The following is a 17,966-nucleotide window of genomic DNA, read 5'->3' as shown; positions in this document are numbered from 1 at the left end:
GTAAAACTCTTAGCTGTCTCATTTTTCCTGTGTCTGAAATAATCTCAATGTAGCCTTGTCAATACCACAGCTTGCTCCAATTTCAACAAAATAATTGTTAATATTGTCAATTTTTAATTCACAAAGCACGTTTGCCAACAATGTTTCATTTTCTAAAACAGTTCCAGAATTGTTTAGAAGGCTCAACATTGAAATTTGTTTCGTGAAGTAGGTTTCTTTCGTATTTTGTATCACAATATTCAATTTGTTTCCAATTACTTTATAATTTTCCCAGTCTGTCGTGTATTTGGTTCTCCAAACCTTATTTATTTTTTATTAGAGTGAGTCTGATGGTTGCTTCCAGGGAACATTCTTTTTGTAGACAACAGGTGCATGTTTAACATAGGTATTCTCAATATTAGTGGTAATAAATCTCTCAATTTCATCAACAGTTTCTATTTGAGTGGCCTCGTCCCAATTTATCTCTGACATCAGTACAACTACCCGACTTGGGTACAAATTTGAGTAATCCTGATGGCTTATTAGCTTTGAACTGGGAGGGGGCCTCTTTCTAACAAACAATGTCACTGTAAACAAGCTTGTGGTCAGACAACACCTCGCAGATTACACCTCTATAATCAATAATACTGAGAGCATCTATAACACTGGTCTTCTTGACCCTGACTGACCGTGCTATAATCGTCAAACAAGGTGGCCGAGGTTTTTGTAACTCTTGTTAGTTCATTAACAAACTGAACAGCACTAGAGTTGGTGTAAGAACTTTGCATCTATATTGAACATTTGTATCTCCCAAGTGGTTAAAAACTAAAATGGCTTCCATTGCTAAATCAACAAACGAGGCATGAAACAAATCCTGAGATGAGTGTACCTAATGCAGAGTGGCCTATATACCACACACAAGCCATGCCTGACTCCCTTCACCCTCAGGACAACGGAAACATGTTCAATACCAGGATCTACATTTCCTGGTAGGGAATATTACTGATAAGTCAAACTTTCAACTTTCAGGTACAGCGCAACCTTCCCACCTGTAGTTTCTTCATCTTCTCATGTGACCTGAATCACGCTGAATCAAGGTATACTCTGGTATCATATAGTTGTCTGAGGGTGAATCTGGATGAAGCCAGGTATCTGTCACCCCAAAGACGTCGAACCCAAAGTCACCCACTAACAAACACATCTCTTTGAAACTGGTGTTTAAAAACCTCATGTTCAAGTGACCGACTCTGAGATCATGACTATTGCCCTTTCCAGCTAGTTTTTCAAAAGTTGAAGGTTGCCCATGCTCGCACTACGACCGAAACCACCATGACCAAAGCAAGTGTGAGCTACACCTTCCGTCCCAGGATCCCAGCTAGAAGAGGGGGTGGGTGCGGCTGGTATTGAATACAGCTGGTATAGAATACCAGTTGTACTCAGTAAATTTGCACCAGGCTTTCAATCATGCTCAACCTCTACTGGACCCTGGACTAGACTAACTGGTTCCAGTTCACATTGATGCAAATAAGTGCTCATGGAAAATAATTGGTCAGTTAAGCACTAGTCAACATAGTCCATTAAATGGGTTACTATTCCATATCATATGCATTAAAATTCTTAGCTATACAATTAATTTTTATCTACTGTAAAATTAAAACTGAAATCTTCGTAAATGATATTTCAAAATAGACTTTCCAGAACTATTTTTGAGTGTAAAAACACAGAAAAAAATGTTTTTTACAAGACGGGAAACATTTTGTACAATATTTCGGCATCATTTTTTAAATAAAATTTATAGATACACTTGAATCACTATCATTTGAACTTAATAGGACCAAACGCCTATAAGATCTAAACAGAATTTAAAATTAGCAATAAAAAAAGTAACTTCACTCACCTCTGAAATTTGTATGCAAATTCTTTGGGACATAATTCTTTGTTAAGGCTCTATAACACCTGTAAAGGTAAAAAGACCCAAGATCTCCGGCCCTTTTTGATAAATCTCCCCAGTCAACATCAGCCCAATCTTGAATTTGTGATTTTTTGAACCTGAAATAAGACAAAACTTTATATTATATTCAACATGAAGCAAATATCAGGAGTGCTTAAAAGAATATATTCAACATTATGCAGGAGTGCTTAAAAGAAGATGATCATAAATAATAAAACCTAAAATACATTCCATACTTTGAAAAAACATTAATTTCTCACCCTTTATTGCTATTGAATGTTTTAACAGATAATTTCTTATTTACAATTAAGAGTTTGTGCAATATTAATATTTCCTATCAGGAATAATTTGCAACAATCTACACTCAAGTCAAGATTTAAAGTAAGTATTTCCTACATAACACTACATGTTTTGTTATTAGTTAAAAATTTAAAGTAATTAAAATTATATAATTTTAATGTAATATTTCTGAAATGCAGGATTACATTATTAATTATTTATTATTTTCTACTATGCAGAATTAGTAGAAAAAGAGGGACCCTACCAGTTGCTCTGAGAAAATACTTTTATTTAGAAACCTTTGGGTTTGCAATTTGTTATCAAACCAACAACATATAAAGATACTTTTAATCTACCACACTATAGGCGATGCCACACTATGATATTTAGAGAATCCTTTTCAATGGGAGCATTCCAAAATGAGCTGTTCACATAGTGAAGACTTATATGGAATGTCCAACTTTGTTTCAAAAATATTATAGATGTAATAATTCTACCTTTTACTTATATAATTAATTGTATGTTAGTTGAGGGTCAGTTTCCTAGCTGTTTAAAGTTTTCTGAGGTTTCCTCTATATTCAAGAAATGAGACAAGAATTTGCCAAGGGAACTACTGTCCTATAATGATGGTTCCGTTAATTAGTAAAATAATAGAATCCTGTTTAATAAGGCAACTTTTTCAATATTTTACATCTAACAATTTAATCTATCTATCATTTTCAATTTGGCTTTAGACCAAATCATTCCACTGTAATGTATGTTGAAGCAATTATTGAGGTTACCTTGTATTGTTTTGAAAATAACTGGTGACTGGAACTACACTGATAGATTTGAGCAAGGCATTTGATACTGTAACTTACTCTATCTTATGTAAAAAAAACTTGGATTTTATGGAATAAGGAATTTCAATTAATTGAAAGATACCTGAAAGGCAGAGAACAAACATTTTGCGTTAATAATAATTCTTAAGAGTAATTAGAGGATTACCACAAGGCTCTGTTTTGGGAACCTTTTTATTTTTAGCATTTATTAATGATTTTAGTATAAATGTACCATGTTTTTCAATGTTATATGCATATGACACAACCTTGTTGTGTTATAATACTGTCACTATTAACGTTAAAACCCAGCTTACAGATTCTTTTGGACAAGCTAAAATCCGGTTCTCTGTAATAACCTAATGATTAATGAAAGTAAGACTGAACATATAATATTCTCATTAAATTATGTTATAGAATTTTTTTATGGTTCTTATTTTTATCCTGTCAAGCTGTTGGGTATTTATTTATCTTGATACAAACTGAGCTGGGATGCACATGTTAGCAATCTTTGCAAAGAAGACTGACTAGAGTAACTTGTCTCTTAGGACAATTTAGATTATGTGTCAGCTTGGAAATTTTATTAATGGTCTACTTTGGTGTGTTTCCTTGCAACTCAACTTTGGTGTAAGACTTTGGGGCAACTCACCAAATGCAGCCATAAAGGATTTTATTTTGCAAAAAAAGGCAATAAAAGCTATCACTCACTGGTTTGTCAGCTTCTGACTTTTGTGGAGCAACCTTTCCTGATCTCAAAACCATGACATTGAATCACATGTATGTATATAATACCAAAATTAAAGAATATTTTGGTATTATAATAACCACTGTTTTTATCATAGTTGTGAGACCAGACAATGACTTAATTTAGTGACTCCAAATGTTACGTTACACAAGACTCAAAGAATTTTAAATTTCAACAATACTTATTTTTCACAAGCTCATAATCACTAAAGCGTAATTATTACAAAAGTGTGATATATTATTGTTTAAGGAGAAAATGTTTTTATATCACTGACGAATATTTTAACTGTAATTTTAATGATCTAAGAATTTTAATTTGGTTGTAGCTTAATAGCTAATAAAGAATCTGAACCTAACTCTGAACACCTAATAATTGCTCTTTTGTTTATTATTAAAAATTATAATTTAGAGGGAAAATAGGAGTAAGGATGTTTGCCATCATCAAGTCTAACTGTAACAGAAACACAATATTTAGAGGACTAGTATCCACCTTACTACAAAATATGTTAATTTGGTGGAATAATAGAAGTAAGGATATTTGCCATCATCAAGTCTAACTGTAACAGAAACACAATATTTAGAGGACTAGTATCCACCTTACTACAAAATATGTTAATTTGGTGGAATAATAGAAGTAAGGATATTTGCCATCATCAAGTCTAACTGTAACAGAAACACAATGTTTAGAGGGCTAGTGTCCACCATACTACAAAACAAGTAACTGACAACTTTTATTTTAGTGTGTTTACTGTAATCTTTGTTCCAAGCAAACACACAGGTTCTTGACAAGATATTGTACTCGAACTGTGTTTATAATCGCCACAAAATTTCGGTTGGATTCACCTCTTCCTTGGCAAAAAACTTGATTATAATTCACTGCTCCACAGAGACATGCACTTCCTGTTCACCTGATTTGTTTTGATACTAAAGGGATACAAGAGAGATGCAGTTCCCTCCTCTCCCTATCAGTATAAGCTACCTGCGCATCAACAGACTATAGGTTAATGGCTCCTTGGGAATTTCTAGGTAACCAGTTCCATTTATATTTGGCATACCCTCGTAAATATATAAAATATTAACAGCAATTAAAATAACACTAACAATACTACAGTAATTCATTAATTAGGTGGCCTCTCTAAGCTTTTTTGTACATAAAGTATGTCAAAAACATGTGTTAGTGATCAGTAATTTGCATACTGTCGTGCATACTAGCCCTCACAGTATGTAAATCTATGCAGCGACTCACAACTAAAAGCAGCTACCATAGTTATTTCACTTATCTAATTTTTTCATACACAAAGTACTGTATAATTCGTTTTAGATATCAGTAATTACGTATTACCAACCAAGTGTCATTAGGAATCGAGGACACAGCTCACGGCGATACACAAATATAAATATAGAAAACACGAAAAGCAATAAAAATTATTATTTACTAAATGACAATTTATTAATCAAATAGCCTCTCTAAGCTGTTTTTGAACACAAAGTACAACATAAACGTGTTCTAGTGGTCAATAATTTGCGTACTAGTGATTGAGTTTAGAGCAACCTATGGAGCGTGCACACTGTAGTTACTGATTACACCAAGTGGCAGTCAGTGACAAATGTGTAGTCATGTGACAAGAAACCACCATTTTACACATTTCACAGTGACTGTTAGTTGGCAAGCTATAGCCGCTAAAGTAAGCAAGTGTACGTAAGTTACAACAACGGACGGAGAGCAAACTTTGTGTAACAATTCTACACATAGTTCAAATGCTAAAGCCAAGGAAATAGGGAAGATTGAATGAGACACAGTGCAGAAGGTTACTATAAGTGGTTTAGGCATTTTGAACAAGGCAGAGTATCAATCGTAAGGATTCCAAGCTATACAATCTTTCAAGACAACAAATTATGACTCATGGATATTGTTACATAAATGTGTAAGAAGTTCCTGTTAAAGTGGGCATCAATGTAGGATTATGCAATCAAATTTTGGGTGATCAACTTATATGTATTATGTGCCTATATAAGGATCATGTGTCTGATACATTTTATGAGTATAAGAAACAGACTTTAGCCAGTAACAGCTTACTATTGCCAATGACAGTGAAAATAACAAGTGATTAACATATGTTTATCAATGTGATATTCAAACAAATTTGCCGTCACTACATTGAATAGGCAAAGGATCTCTTGGGTACAAAAGCACACATTATTGTGTTTATGACAGTAAAAGAATTGTCCTAGAGAATTTATACTAAATTCGATCAAGTAGTAAACAAAGTCGGCCAGATAATTCTACCAGGTTGGAGAGATGCTGTATGCAGGAAGAGGCCTGAACTGTGGGAAGATTACACTTGGATGATGCATTTTTTTAATGCACTGGTTCACATGTTCTTCCTTTACTGTACTATCTAGCAAAATATCACATGTATCGTATTCCTCACACCTTTTCTCAGCACATTCATTCCTTTTTGAAAAATTCAAGACCATGTTAAAAGAGCTTGTTTTACACCTAGAGAGAATATTCAAGTTCCAAGGAGAGACCTGCTTGATATTTTGGTAAGTACATAGAGGCTTGCCACAAATGGAAGAAATATTGAGAACAATATACTGAAAAGAAAGTGCAAAATACTTTGTACAGTAAGCAAAGTGATGTATAGCAAAATCCTAACTTCTTTTTTGTCTAATTTTGAAAACCTTAATTTCATAAATAATACAACAGCAAAATGAATAATCACCTAAAATACATTGAATTTGCATAATTTAGTTATCTTAGATTGCACAGTATTAAAACAAACTGTGAATCCAGAATCTAAAAACTTTCAAAATAATTTTAATTATTTATATGTTATATGGTTTATTTGTACACTATGTTTATATTTTCGTTTATATAAAAGTACAATCTTAGAATATAACAAATATTTGTGTAGATAAAATTATATACAGGCAATGCTTATTAGTTGTAATTCAATTTTCATGAAATTTGTGGTAACAGCTTACAAAATATATAAAATGATGAAACACACACATTTATTTATTTATGGGTAACTATGCAACAGTTAGAGAGTTTAACCCTTTGAGTGCCACGGGTACTTTCCGAAGGCATATGCATAAAGTGCCACGCTGTTTTTCGCATATTTGTAAGCTTTTGGGAAAAAAGCTGTTGTAAAATAACTACCAAACAGATTTCCATAATTTTGTTGTTGTTTTTTTTCTTATTAAATGCAGAATATGATACGTATCGTTACAAATAAAATTTGATTTAAAAAAATATAAAAATTTCAGTATTTATAAAAAGTTTTTTACTTTTGTATAAAAAGTTAAGTTTTGACCTAATTTGTGTGTATACGGTATTTTTAAGATTTTTTTTCTTTATACCATATAAAGGCCATATGATTATAAATAAAACCCATGTGTAATATCTTATTCTAGAATTTTAAAAACATGGCATTATATGTATTAACAAAATGCTGCCCGGTACCGACATTTTATAAACTGTACTTCATTTGTCAGAGTTTAGAAATTACTTAGTAATGATGTAGTTTTCCCAATAAATCTAATAAAACATTAATACAACACAAATAATTATGATTAGTAAATTTAGAAACTAATACTTGCTAACATATTTACATAAAAGTTTACATTTACTAAATAATAACCCTAATAATATTTACACTGAAAATTCACGTTTTTCGCTTGAACACAACCCAAATCATACATTACTTTTGTAAATAAATACAGTAAAATACTATATAAGTTACTATTTTATTTTGTATTTACTCAAATGCTTGGTTATCGGCACATAAACAACAAGAAAGGCCGTTACGCAACACGGTACTCGTCCGCTACGTCGCATGACTGTAAGACAGAATCATCATACAGGTACTTATCACAGCCCACTATTTTTGGACGAGTTTTCCTTATCACAGATAAAATTAAACTTCATTATACGTTCCTTCTTCCATAATGAATCGAAAAATACTCGATGAGTCATACTTCTTATCTCCAAATCGTCTCAAAATAGACACAATCGAATGTCCTGACATTTCCGAATAATGAAACGTTGTTCTTATAGTTTTTGATTTAATTGATTGTCGTAATAACTTGTACATTCCAAAATAGGTTAAATAAAGTCAGTTGTTTTTAACAATGTAATTTATTTTGTCCCCGATAAGGAAAACTCGTCCAAAAATAGTGGCTTCTTGATAAGTACCCAAACAACATAAGTTTCACAGATAAAATAGTAGAGAAACAAAATAAAACTCGTATTTATTGATAGTTTGGAACCTATTGAATACAGCCGTCTGATTATTTGGCCAAAATAATCTTGTACTATATAAAATACTATCGAAATACGAAACGTCAAAATTGGCGACGCTGGCACTTTATGCACTTTTCGTAGCGTCAAAATTAGCGACGCTGTGGCACTCAAAGGGTTAAGATTAAACCATTAGATCAGGAAAATCACATTTCTATTGATTAGAGTATTTATACCTATTTTACTGAATAGTCAAAAGAATTGACAGGATACTATACTGCTATAATTATTTTTATAATTACCAACAAATCAATTCTATGTAGAGGTGATGGCGTAACATTGCTTGGCGAGCAAACAGTTGTGGATAGAGAAAATATTTCCAATGATTTATCAGTTGCCGGTGAGACAATGTAAGTTTATCAGCCACCTTATACCATACTTCATCCGGTATTGTAGCATATCGCAACTCTTCTATTGAATCATATTTTAATTTCTTCAATAGGTAGTAAACTACCTTCCCTTCAAGATCTGGAGTCCAACCGATTTCACCTGGAAAATAATGATGGATTTGAAAAATGTATTTCAGAGCATTATAAAACATTTAAAGAAAATACCAATTAAATGTAATTATTCAGCTGGCAGGTGCTGTGTAATTATATACCTTTTGTCAAAACTGAATGAACATCATGAGTGCAAATGTTTGGAAGTTATATTTTTAACTAATATTACTAAGAATGCAATTGAAGTCAATTTAGATTTTTAATTTTAGGCTTTTTACACACTAACTTGTGAATCTTTGATAAAATTAATAATGACTGTTACAAAAATGTATTATTAAGGTCACAACGACAGGTCCTTCTTAAAATCATGTTATTGTCTGTATGTCCAGCCAATAACACTAGATAAAAAGAGACTTGAAACTTACTACATAGGTCCCTCTTGTTCCAAGGAAGAACTGATTTCGGGGACAAAAAGCGATTCGTCTGTGTCATTACTCTTAATAGAATGGCACAAGAGACATAAAATTTAGTACTTACGTTTATCTTAGGTCACGGAAGAAATCTATTGATTTTGGGGTTAAAAATCCAAAGAGCTGACACCTTCTTCACTGTCAAAAAAAAGTATAACAACATTTTAATGGAATCTATCCTCTTCTTCAGCTGGAGGATGTACTAATACATAAAAAAAATAAAGAACAGAAAAAAGAAAAGAAGGGAAAGAAAAGGGTTCAAACATACCCAAAAGTTGCATGGAGTCCAGTCCAGACATTGTCACTGCACAGAATGCAAGTCCTAAAGATGCAAACTTGTGACAACATTGGACAGAACTCCAAGCAGTTTTTGGGTATGTTTGAACCCCTTTCTTTCCCTTCTTTTCTTTTTTCTGTTCTTTATTTTTGTATGTATTAATACCTCCCCCACCTGACGAAGAGAACAGATTCCAATCCTTGAAACGTTATGTTACACTTTTGTAACATACATTGATGGCAAATGTCCGAAATCCTGTTATCCTTTCAAACCTTCCTTTGTGAATAAAAAACTTTAAACAAAGAATTCTTTACGAATTCTGTAGGATCCTTTGATACTCTGTTAATTAAGTATATATACAACATAGATAGCCATAGATGATTAGATCACACTCTCAAACATATGAAGAAATGTTAATAATTTTTTTTTACAGACTTTTGCAGACAATTGCTGACAATGTAAATATTTCAGCCATAAGTATAATAATTGTTCTAAATAGAATACACTTGAAACAAGCGTTTCTTTCCTAAAATTAATTAGTTAACAAATAGTATTTGTCAGTGTTAAAATATGACATTATTCTAAAAAAAGAACTATACAGATGTTTTTTGATAACCAATTATCAAGTGATTTCTTTAATTTATTCAGAGATTAATTATTTTCAATTAATGAGATTCTTTGGTAAACCTTTAATAATTTTAAGCTACCAGTGTAGATTTCCTTTCCTAAAATATGTATTAAATAGATGTCATTTATGTAAAGAAAAACCATTATAATAACCAGGAAAATGTATAAGCCATGTAAATTTATTTGTTAACCCTATTGTATGACTCATTGATTGTTTTTTTTCTATTGCTACAGAAACAGTTGTTTGGCTGTGTAGGGTCCCTCAGAAGCTTGTGTATTGGATAATTTGTTTTTGACAAGTAAGAGCATCTTTTGTTACTGATACATTTAATTTTACATTGGCAATGAGTCTTAATCCCAATGGCATTGTAATTAGATGATAATGAAGGTACTCATTGGTGGTGGAAATGACAAAGACTTTGGCAATTTATGATTCTGACAAAAATTCAAACCACAAAACCTAAATAAGATTTAAGTGTGATTATAAGTTAGAAAACCTCTGGACACTTGAGAAATTTACATTTTAATTGAATAACAACATTTATTTTCTAAATTTCAGTTAACCCATATTTTGCAATATCCATACTTTATTATCTACAGGTTTTAGATATTTTACATGCTAATTTATAGCATAATTCTTACAAACAGTATTTACAAATGATGTTTTTAAAATCTACAGGTTTTATACATTTTTACATGCTAATTTATAACATACTTCTTACAAACAATATTATAAATGATGTTTTAAAAACAAATGTAATTTTCAAATTATATTTAAGTTTTTTATTTTTACCCATCCTATACTAAAAAATGTTAAGTTGTACTATTTGAAACAAACTTGCTTTAAAACATAGAAACAGATGTACATAAATTTTATTTAAAATAAAACTACTTTTTTACACTATAATGCGTTCTTATATTATTTATAGTGTTGGGATGCTGCACAATGTGAATATTATGTTTAGTTTGGATAAATGTGGGTGTTGAAAAAACTGTGTAGTTTTCCAACAATCAAATATAATACTACCAGCTGGCTAAGTTTTCAAGCTTTTAACCAAATACTGGGAGGTGCCTACATCCAAAACGTCTAATGACTCAAGAGTTCAGATGGTTTTGTCTGTATCACAGAAAGAAAAATGGCTTCCATTAACCATGAATTATTAAAAAACCCCTTGGGTTATTTTACTGACTGCCCTTAATTAGCAATTAATTTTGGCATCAGATTACAACCAACTTGTTTCTTTAGATGCTCGCAAACTATTCTCAGGTAACATTTGTTAAACAAAATGTCTATACCAATTTTGTTTGAAATGAATGCATTCATTAAGCTGTGTAGTGTAGTTGTAATGACACCTTTCATGGCCCTGGAGCTCCATCTAATTTGCTAAAATGGCGGTGAACAACACTCCTGGACCATTGTTTATTTTACAGCATGTTCATGTCAAAATCCATAATACCATAAAAACATCCAGGGTTTTGTAAAAAAAATTTTGGCCATAACGGAGCAGCCCAATGGTTCCAAAACCACTCACAAACTATCCTTGATTAATATCGGGTCCACAGAATGTTCATGCCAATTTCAGTATAAGATATTTCAGGAATAGAACCGCAGTTAAGATGTTAGGGTGCTGATTTTTGCCCATCTTTCATGGTAAGTTATGAGTTTCTATTGAGCGTGTTAATAACTAACATTATTATAATGCAAGTCAAGTTGTATTTGGTATTAAATAGGCATTTATAGTGACTAAAGTCAATGAAATGTAGTTATGAAGTGCTAACAACCAACACAAATATCCAGAATCAAAATCAGAAAAGTATGGATAAATAAGTTTTTTATTTTTTTTAAATTCAGGTTTAAAACAATACTGTTAATAACTATTCCACTGTTCAATTTACACCAACCTGGCACGCCTTTCTCATCTTTGTCATCATCACTGAACAGTACTTGGAGTCTTCGATGGATAGACATTGGTGTGCGTTGGAGGGCTTTGGCCAGCATAGTGTTTCTAGATATTCCATACTTCACCTTGCCTTCCTCCTCTTCATACGCATGGTACAGTTGTATGAGCAACTGGTCCTCTTTCTCTTTCCACCTAACACACCACACAAGTGAATATATAGAATATCACAACATATATACCTACCTGTTTTGAAAAACAGTTAACAACTGCTGTCTGTGTCCTATTTTAGAGCTTAACAAACTTTTGCTTATTGGTGATTAATTTATGACAAAAAGATAATAGACTTGTTATATGTTATATACATATGCCATCAGTTCCTATTATTGTGTTTTTGAGCCTTATTTTTTTATATAAAATTACATTGATAGAAGTACATTGAGCAACATAAACATATACAATCATTTTAAGATTTAAAAAATCTCAGACGCTACATCCATCAAATATTGTATAGAAACAAAATTAAATAAAAAACTTACACAATAATAATACAACACAGATAACATAGCATATTGATGGTTAAATAAATATAAATTAATATGAAACTTTTTGTCCCTGCAACACTCCACTTTTAACTTAAACTTAATTGCAAGGCGTCATCACGGTTCTAATCAAATGTAAGGACAGTAAAAAATCTGTTCTCAAGACATCAACAATCCCATAAATAAAGTCTCTTGAAATATGGAATTGTTTCTATGGCAGAGAAGTATTTGGGGTTACAAAATCTTCTGCTTTCATGCTATTCCCAAGCTTTCTGCAATCTGAATACCGTGTCATAGAATAGATCACACATTTAATCTGTGATCCACACCTAATGAATGGAAAAGATGGTTCAGAACCATTGCGCGCCTGATAAGACAAAGAGAACACCCTATTATCAAGTTTTACAATGGATGGCTTCTGGGTATACCAGAAGAGCTGTACTGTTAGCTAGGTGTCTCTGATGTGGAAACGATGCAACACATCGGTTCAGTCACTTAATTAATAAAAAATAACAGTTGTAATAATCATACCTTCCTCTTGACTTGACAGCAAATATGTCCATGAACTTGTGGTATACACTATACAGTCTCCTATATGGCAATTTTCTTGCTAGGAATTGTTTAAATTTTAGTCTCTCCTTTATTGGAAAATACCCGTACAGTTGCTTTGAAGACATAAACATTTCCGGATTTTTGAAACCATAAATCTGCAATAGAATACAATCAAGAATATAGTCTACTTATTAAAAATACTTAATGGTAACATTTAATAATTATTTTCCCAATTAGTTACAATTAGTATTGCTCACTATGAAAAGATGTACCCTTATTATGAAGAAGTACAAAACAAATTTTAAAGTTCCAAATTTTGACTGCATTTTTATACAGTGAATTAGACCGTGGTTCAAATGACAATGCCATATTTATATACCAGGTGGGTAAAAAGTCACTAGTTATTACAAAACTCATGTTAGCATTTATCAAATGTTGAATTAGGAGAGGATACTAATGCATTATTAATAATACAACTAATAGCAAATGTGTTTTATAAAATCATGTGTTTTAGTTCAGTAAAAGAGAAGACTTTGTCAATAGTTAAGATTATAGCATTTGTCAACAGTTAACCCTCCAAGTGCTGGTTAGAACTGCCTTAAGTGCTGGGCATTTTTCAGTATGTTTGCAAGCGTTTAGAAAGTTTTTTTTTATATACTGTTACCTTAATGTAAATACTACATATTATATATCATTATTTTCAGGAAAGATCACAGAATATGATAATAATACTTATATGACTTACCTTTACATGGTAAAATATTGCTGAATGTAAATCTTGACAAAAAAAAAAAAAAAAGTTTTATTTTTTCACTTTGAGCTTAGATATCATTTCACCAAAGTTATGAAAATAAAAATCCAAGATATACAAGTTGTAGGTAATTTAATAATGAACCCAAAAGTATATACATCTTATGGGTTTACATATTGACAGAATTCACTCAGAGCAAAAAAACGATAAATTGTAACACGTAAAAAATCAGTGATATTTGAAACATTGTGTACTACATTGTAACACCTTTCACATTCCTTATTGCACTAGACCTACTTAATTCACTCATTTTTACAATAAAACACAATATAAAACAGTAATAGTCAACTACAACACCAAAGGTATGATGCAAACAACGACGGAACAGCAATAAACAGAACGACCGAACCGTATGACTTGGAAATAAACATACGCTTAGAAACAGCTGTCGTATAGCGCCGGTCTTTGAGCAAAGACGTGCTCCATAGAGTATAACGAGTTCCGCATTTCTTCTAGTTTAATACTATATAAAATAGTTCGTGATATTCCGTAATATATAGCCACTAGCGTGGTTTAAAGAGATCGCGTTTCTGACATCGCGCTCCGCGAGGTCAGCACTGGAAACAGGTACGCTAACATCGCGCTACGCGATGTCAGCACCTGGAGGGTTAAAACAAAATATTTCTGTTTACCAATGTTAAGTTTAGTTTGTTATATTAACAAGTACGTATAACCCTTATATTTCTTAGTAAATACATTTAAAAATTTTAGTTGAGTGTTGGATTAAGTTCATTTCTTACCTGTGAAATCTGTAATCTAATAATTGAATTTACTATTATTACCTAGAATTTAACTACAATTTAAACTTCAAACCAAGATAAAAAGTTTATTAAATTTGATTCCCAAGATAAATGGATATTTTAAAATCTTAGGATCTTTTATAGACCTTCCATGTTGCGTGTAAAGTATAAAGACAAATTAAAATTCAGAAAGTGTGAATCATCTTAAAAAGTACTTGTTTCTATATATATTATTAAAAAATCAAAGTAATACTGTGCCACATTTATTGCATTAAAAAGTAACCTTACATAGATAACTTGCAAACTGTTTGAACTGTAATGATATACATGCCAAAAGAAGATATAATTAGGCTCACATTATATACCAACATTGTAATGATATACATGCCAAAAGAAGATATAATTAGGCTCACATTATATACCAAACATAGAATATATTCTAGTAAATATTTAAGATTATAGAGCAGTTTTAACACAGCAGGATGACATTGTTGCACGGGGCTGCCCGAGCTTGTTGCCCGTACTGTGGTTGGAGGGAATAGTGAGGCAGTGGACCATGGCACTCTCACTCCTTGAGCAACACATTATATTGATGGGTACAGTATACAAACTAACATATAAGACAATGAATTCATTTTCTCACCTTGCGGTAAATACCTGTATAAGGACACGTAAAAGGCAAGCCAGCACAGGGAAATTGATATAGTTTCACCCATAACTCCAAACTTACCTAAAAGTGTAGCAGTGGCTACTTTCAGAACCACCACCGGCCACTATTACCTAGGAGCCCATCTACACCGTATCGGGACAAATGCAGATGCAGTCTGTATGCTGTGCCAATTGGGTCCATCAACTGGCTAACCTCCCAAGGATGGCTGTTGGTTAAGAAGAAGAAGAACACTTTCTCACCTTGCAAAATTTTTTCCAATTTCTCTTGATTTGTTTTACTTCTTGGCTACTAAATTTGTCATCACAGAGTAGGTCACTGTCAGGGCCCAAAATCGTTCTGAGTTTCTTGAGTGACATATGTTGTGAGCCATTGTCTAGTGCATGAATTTTTGGTAGCTCCCATGTGATTTTGATGTTCAGTTTCTTAAGTCTCTGAAAAGAAAATTTGAGGTTATTTATTATAAACAAATTATGTATGAGTTTCTAGATAGACATAATATGTTGTGAGAAAGTGTCTACAGTAATTCATGAATATTTGGTAGATCATGTGATTTTGATATGTTGTCTCTGAACAGAAAGTGGTTATTTACAAAGTTACATATGCTATTTATGAGTTTCATGAGAGATATAATATTTTATGAGCACATGTATACTACATAAATCTCTAGTAGCTTCATGTGATTTAGATGTTAAGATTTTCAACCCTAGTACTGGTGGAGCATCAAGCAAAGTTTTGTTTCAGCTTACTTGCTAATAATACAAAAAATGTATCTCAATATTTTTGGTACCAATCGAAAAAGAAGATTCAAATCTATAATTATCAATAAGTTTTATCCTCTTTGCTTGTGTAAAAATGAATGTGGTAAATAAAACTTTAAATACAAGTACGAGGGGGTACCCAAAAAAAACCGGAATTGTATTGCTGGCAGCCGGTAGCGTGTAGTACACATTCCTGCCGCTAGGCGTGTGTCGCGCAACCCATTGCGAGCTCAGTGACCCCAGTTCCGTTGTCCTAGTGCATTCTGTTCGTTCGTAGTGACTGTTTTCGCTAACCCTGTTTTGTTCTTGTTTCGTTTTTTGTCATGGAGAGTTAAAGTGAACAACGTGCAGCTGTGAAATTTTGTTTTTTACTTGGTAAAAATGCTGCAGAAACTATTTTAATGTTGAATACAGCTTACAAAGATGATGCTATGGGGAAAACTCAGGTCTACGAGTGGTTCGCTCGATTTAAAAATGGCGACATGTCGATTGAAGACAAACCTCGTTCTGGACGTCCATCAACCTCTCGAACGGACGAAAATGATGAGAAAATTCGTGAACTTGTGCTCACCGACCGTCGACAGACAATTGAGGAACTATCAGAGAGTAGTGGGTTAACTTGGAGCTCGGTTCAGCGAATTTTAATAGGAGATTTAGGACTGAAAAGGGTTGCTGCCAAATTTGTTCCTCGACTTCTGACTGACCATCAAAAGGCACATCGAGTTGAAACTTGCCGCCTTCTGAAAGAACATCTCGAAAATGATCCCGATTTTCTGGAAAAGGTAATTAATTACTGGTGATGAGTCATGGTGCTATGGTTATGACCCAGAAACAAAGCAACAGTCAAGCCAATGGAAGTCGCCATCTTCACCTCGTCCAAAAAAATGTCGGCAAGTCAAATCAAACATCAAAACCATGTTGATTTGCTTTTTTGATGCTAAAGGCATTGTTCATTCTGAGTTTGTTCCTCCAGGTCAGACTGTCAACCAAACCTTTTATTTGGAGATTTTAAGAAGATTGCGCAACAGTGTTCGCCAGAAAAGACCCGATTTGTGGCAGACTGGAGACTGGTTCTTCCACCACGACAACGCACCGGCACACACAGCCATCTCAGTTAGGCAGTTTTTAGCCAAAAACGGCATGGTTCCGCTGCCCCGCGCACCTTACTCGCCTGACCTCGCTCCATGCGACTTTTTTTTATTTCCACACATGAAAAGAGGCTTGATAGGTCAACGATTTGACAGCGTTGAAGAGGTTAAGAAAAAAACGAAGCTCGAGCTTGCAGCCATTTCTAAAGATGACTACAAAAAAATGTTTTGATCAATGGAAATACCGTTGGGACAAGTGTATTAGTTGTAATGGAGATTATTTTGAAGGAGATAAGGTCGTATTGTAAAAAATTTGATAATATATAATTTTTATAAAATAATTCCGGTTTTTTTTGGGTACCCCCTCGTAGTTTACTCCCTGAAATTACATTGTGAAAAAGACAAAAATGATTAATATTTTATTGCTTTGTGTCATAAGCTTGTGATGTATGAAAGGAAAGCAAATATTACAACTGAAAAGAATAATTCTTCTTCTTTGAAGTACTGCAGATGAAATGCTGATTGCTTAAACCATTTATTTTACATAAATACTCTTGTTAATGCTTCCAAATATGTACAAGGGCTATTTAAAAAGTAAGGAACGTTTTGGAATCATAAAATAACCAACTACAAGAAAACCTTTTATTACACATGTGAAAGAGGGACTCAAATACTACTTTTCTACATATTCACAATACAATTTCAGGCACATCATAGCGGTGGACAAGCTTTAAAATTCCTGTGTCATTTCCTGTAACTATGATCTCAGCCACTCAGTGAGCGTACCTGGAATTTCTAATGGTTGTTAAAACACTGTATTACTAACGAGGTCTTCATTTTAGGGAACAAGAAATCACTTGCAAGAAGATCAGGACTGTAATTTCAAACGAAGTCCATGAAACTTATGGGAAAACATAGAGAAAGCTCAGTTATTATGAAACGGTTTTCACGAATCTTTTCGTCAACTTTAGCGAACAGATGGTCAGTCACAACACTCGGACATCCACTCTTCTCAT

General features: G+C 32.8%; 1 protein-coding gene across 4 annotated transcripts in view; it reads right to left on the bottom strand.

The window, feature by feature from the left end:
• LOC124364367 overlaps positions 1-17,966 on the bottom strand; it is a 109,108-nt gene that overhangs the window by 7,275 nt on the left and 83,867 nt on the right. For all 4 annotated transcript variants that reach the window (XM_046819799.1, XM_046819790.1, XM_046819781.1 and 1 more), the window contains exons 3-7: positions 15,344-15,535; positions 12,863-13,038; positions 11,794-11,984; positions 8,320-8,566; positions 1,877-2,028 (exon numbers count right to left, since the gene is read on the bottom strand). In XM_046819799.1, the coding sequence (XP_046675755.1) occupies positions 1,877-2,028; positions 8,320-8,566; positions 11,794-11,984; positions 12,863-13,038; positions 15,344-15,535 (958 nt within the window). The remainder of the gene's footprint in view (positions 1-1,876; positions 2,029-8,319; positions 8,567-11,793; positions 11,985-12,862; positions 13,039-15,343; positions 15,536-17,966) is intronic.

This window comes from Homalodisca vitripennis, chromosome 1 (genome assembly GCF_021130785.1).
Source record: "Homalodisca vitripennis isolate AUS2020 chromosome 1, UT_GWSS_2.1, whole genome shotgun sequence".
Classification (NCBI taxonomy): Eukaryota; Metazoa; Arthropoda; class Insecta; order Hemiptera; family Cicadellidae; genus Homalodisca; species Homalodisca vitripennis.
This window is presented reverse-complemented; position numbering and strand designations above follow the sequence as displayed.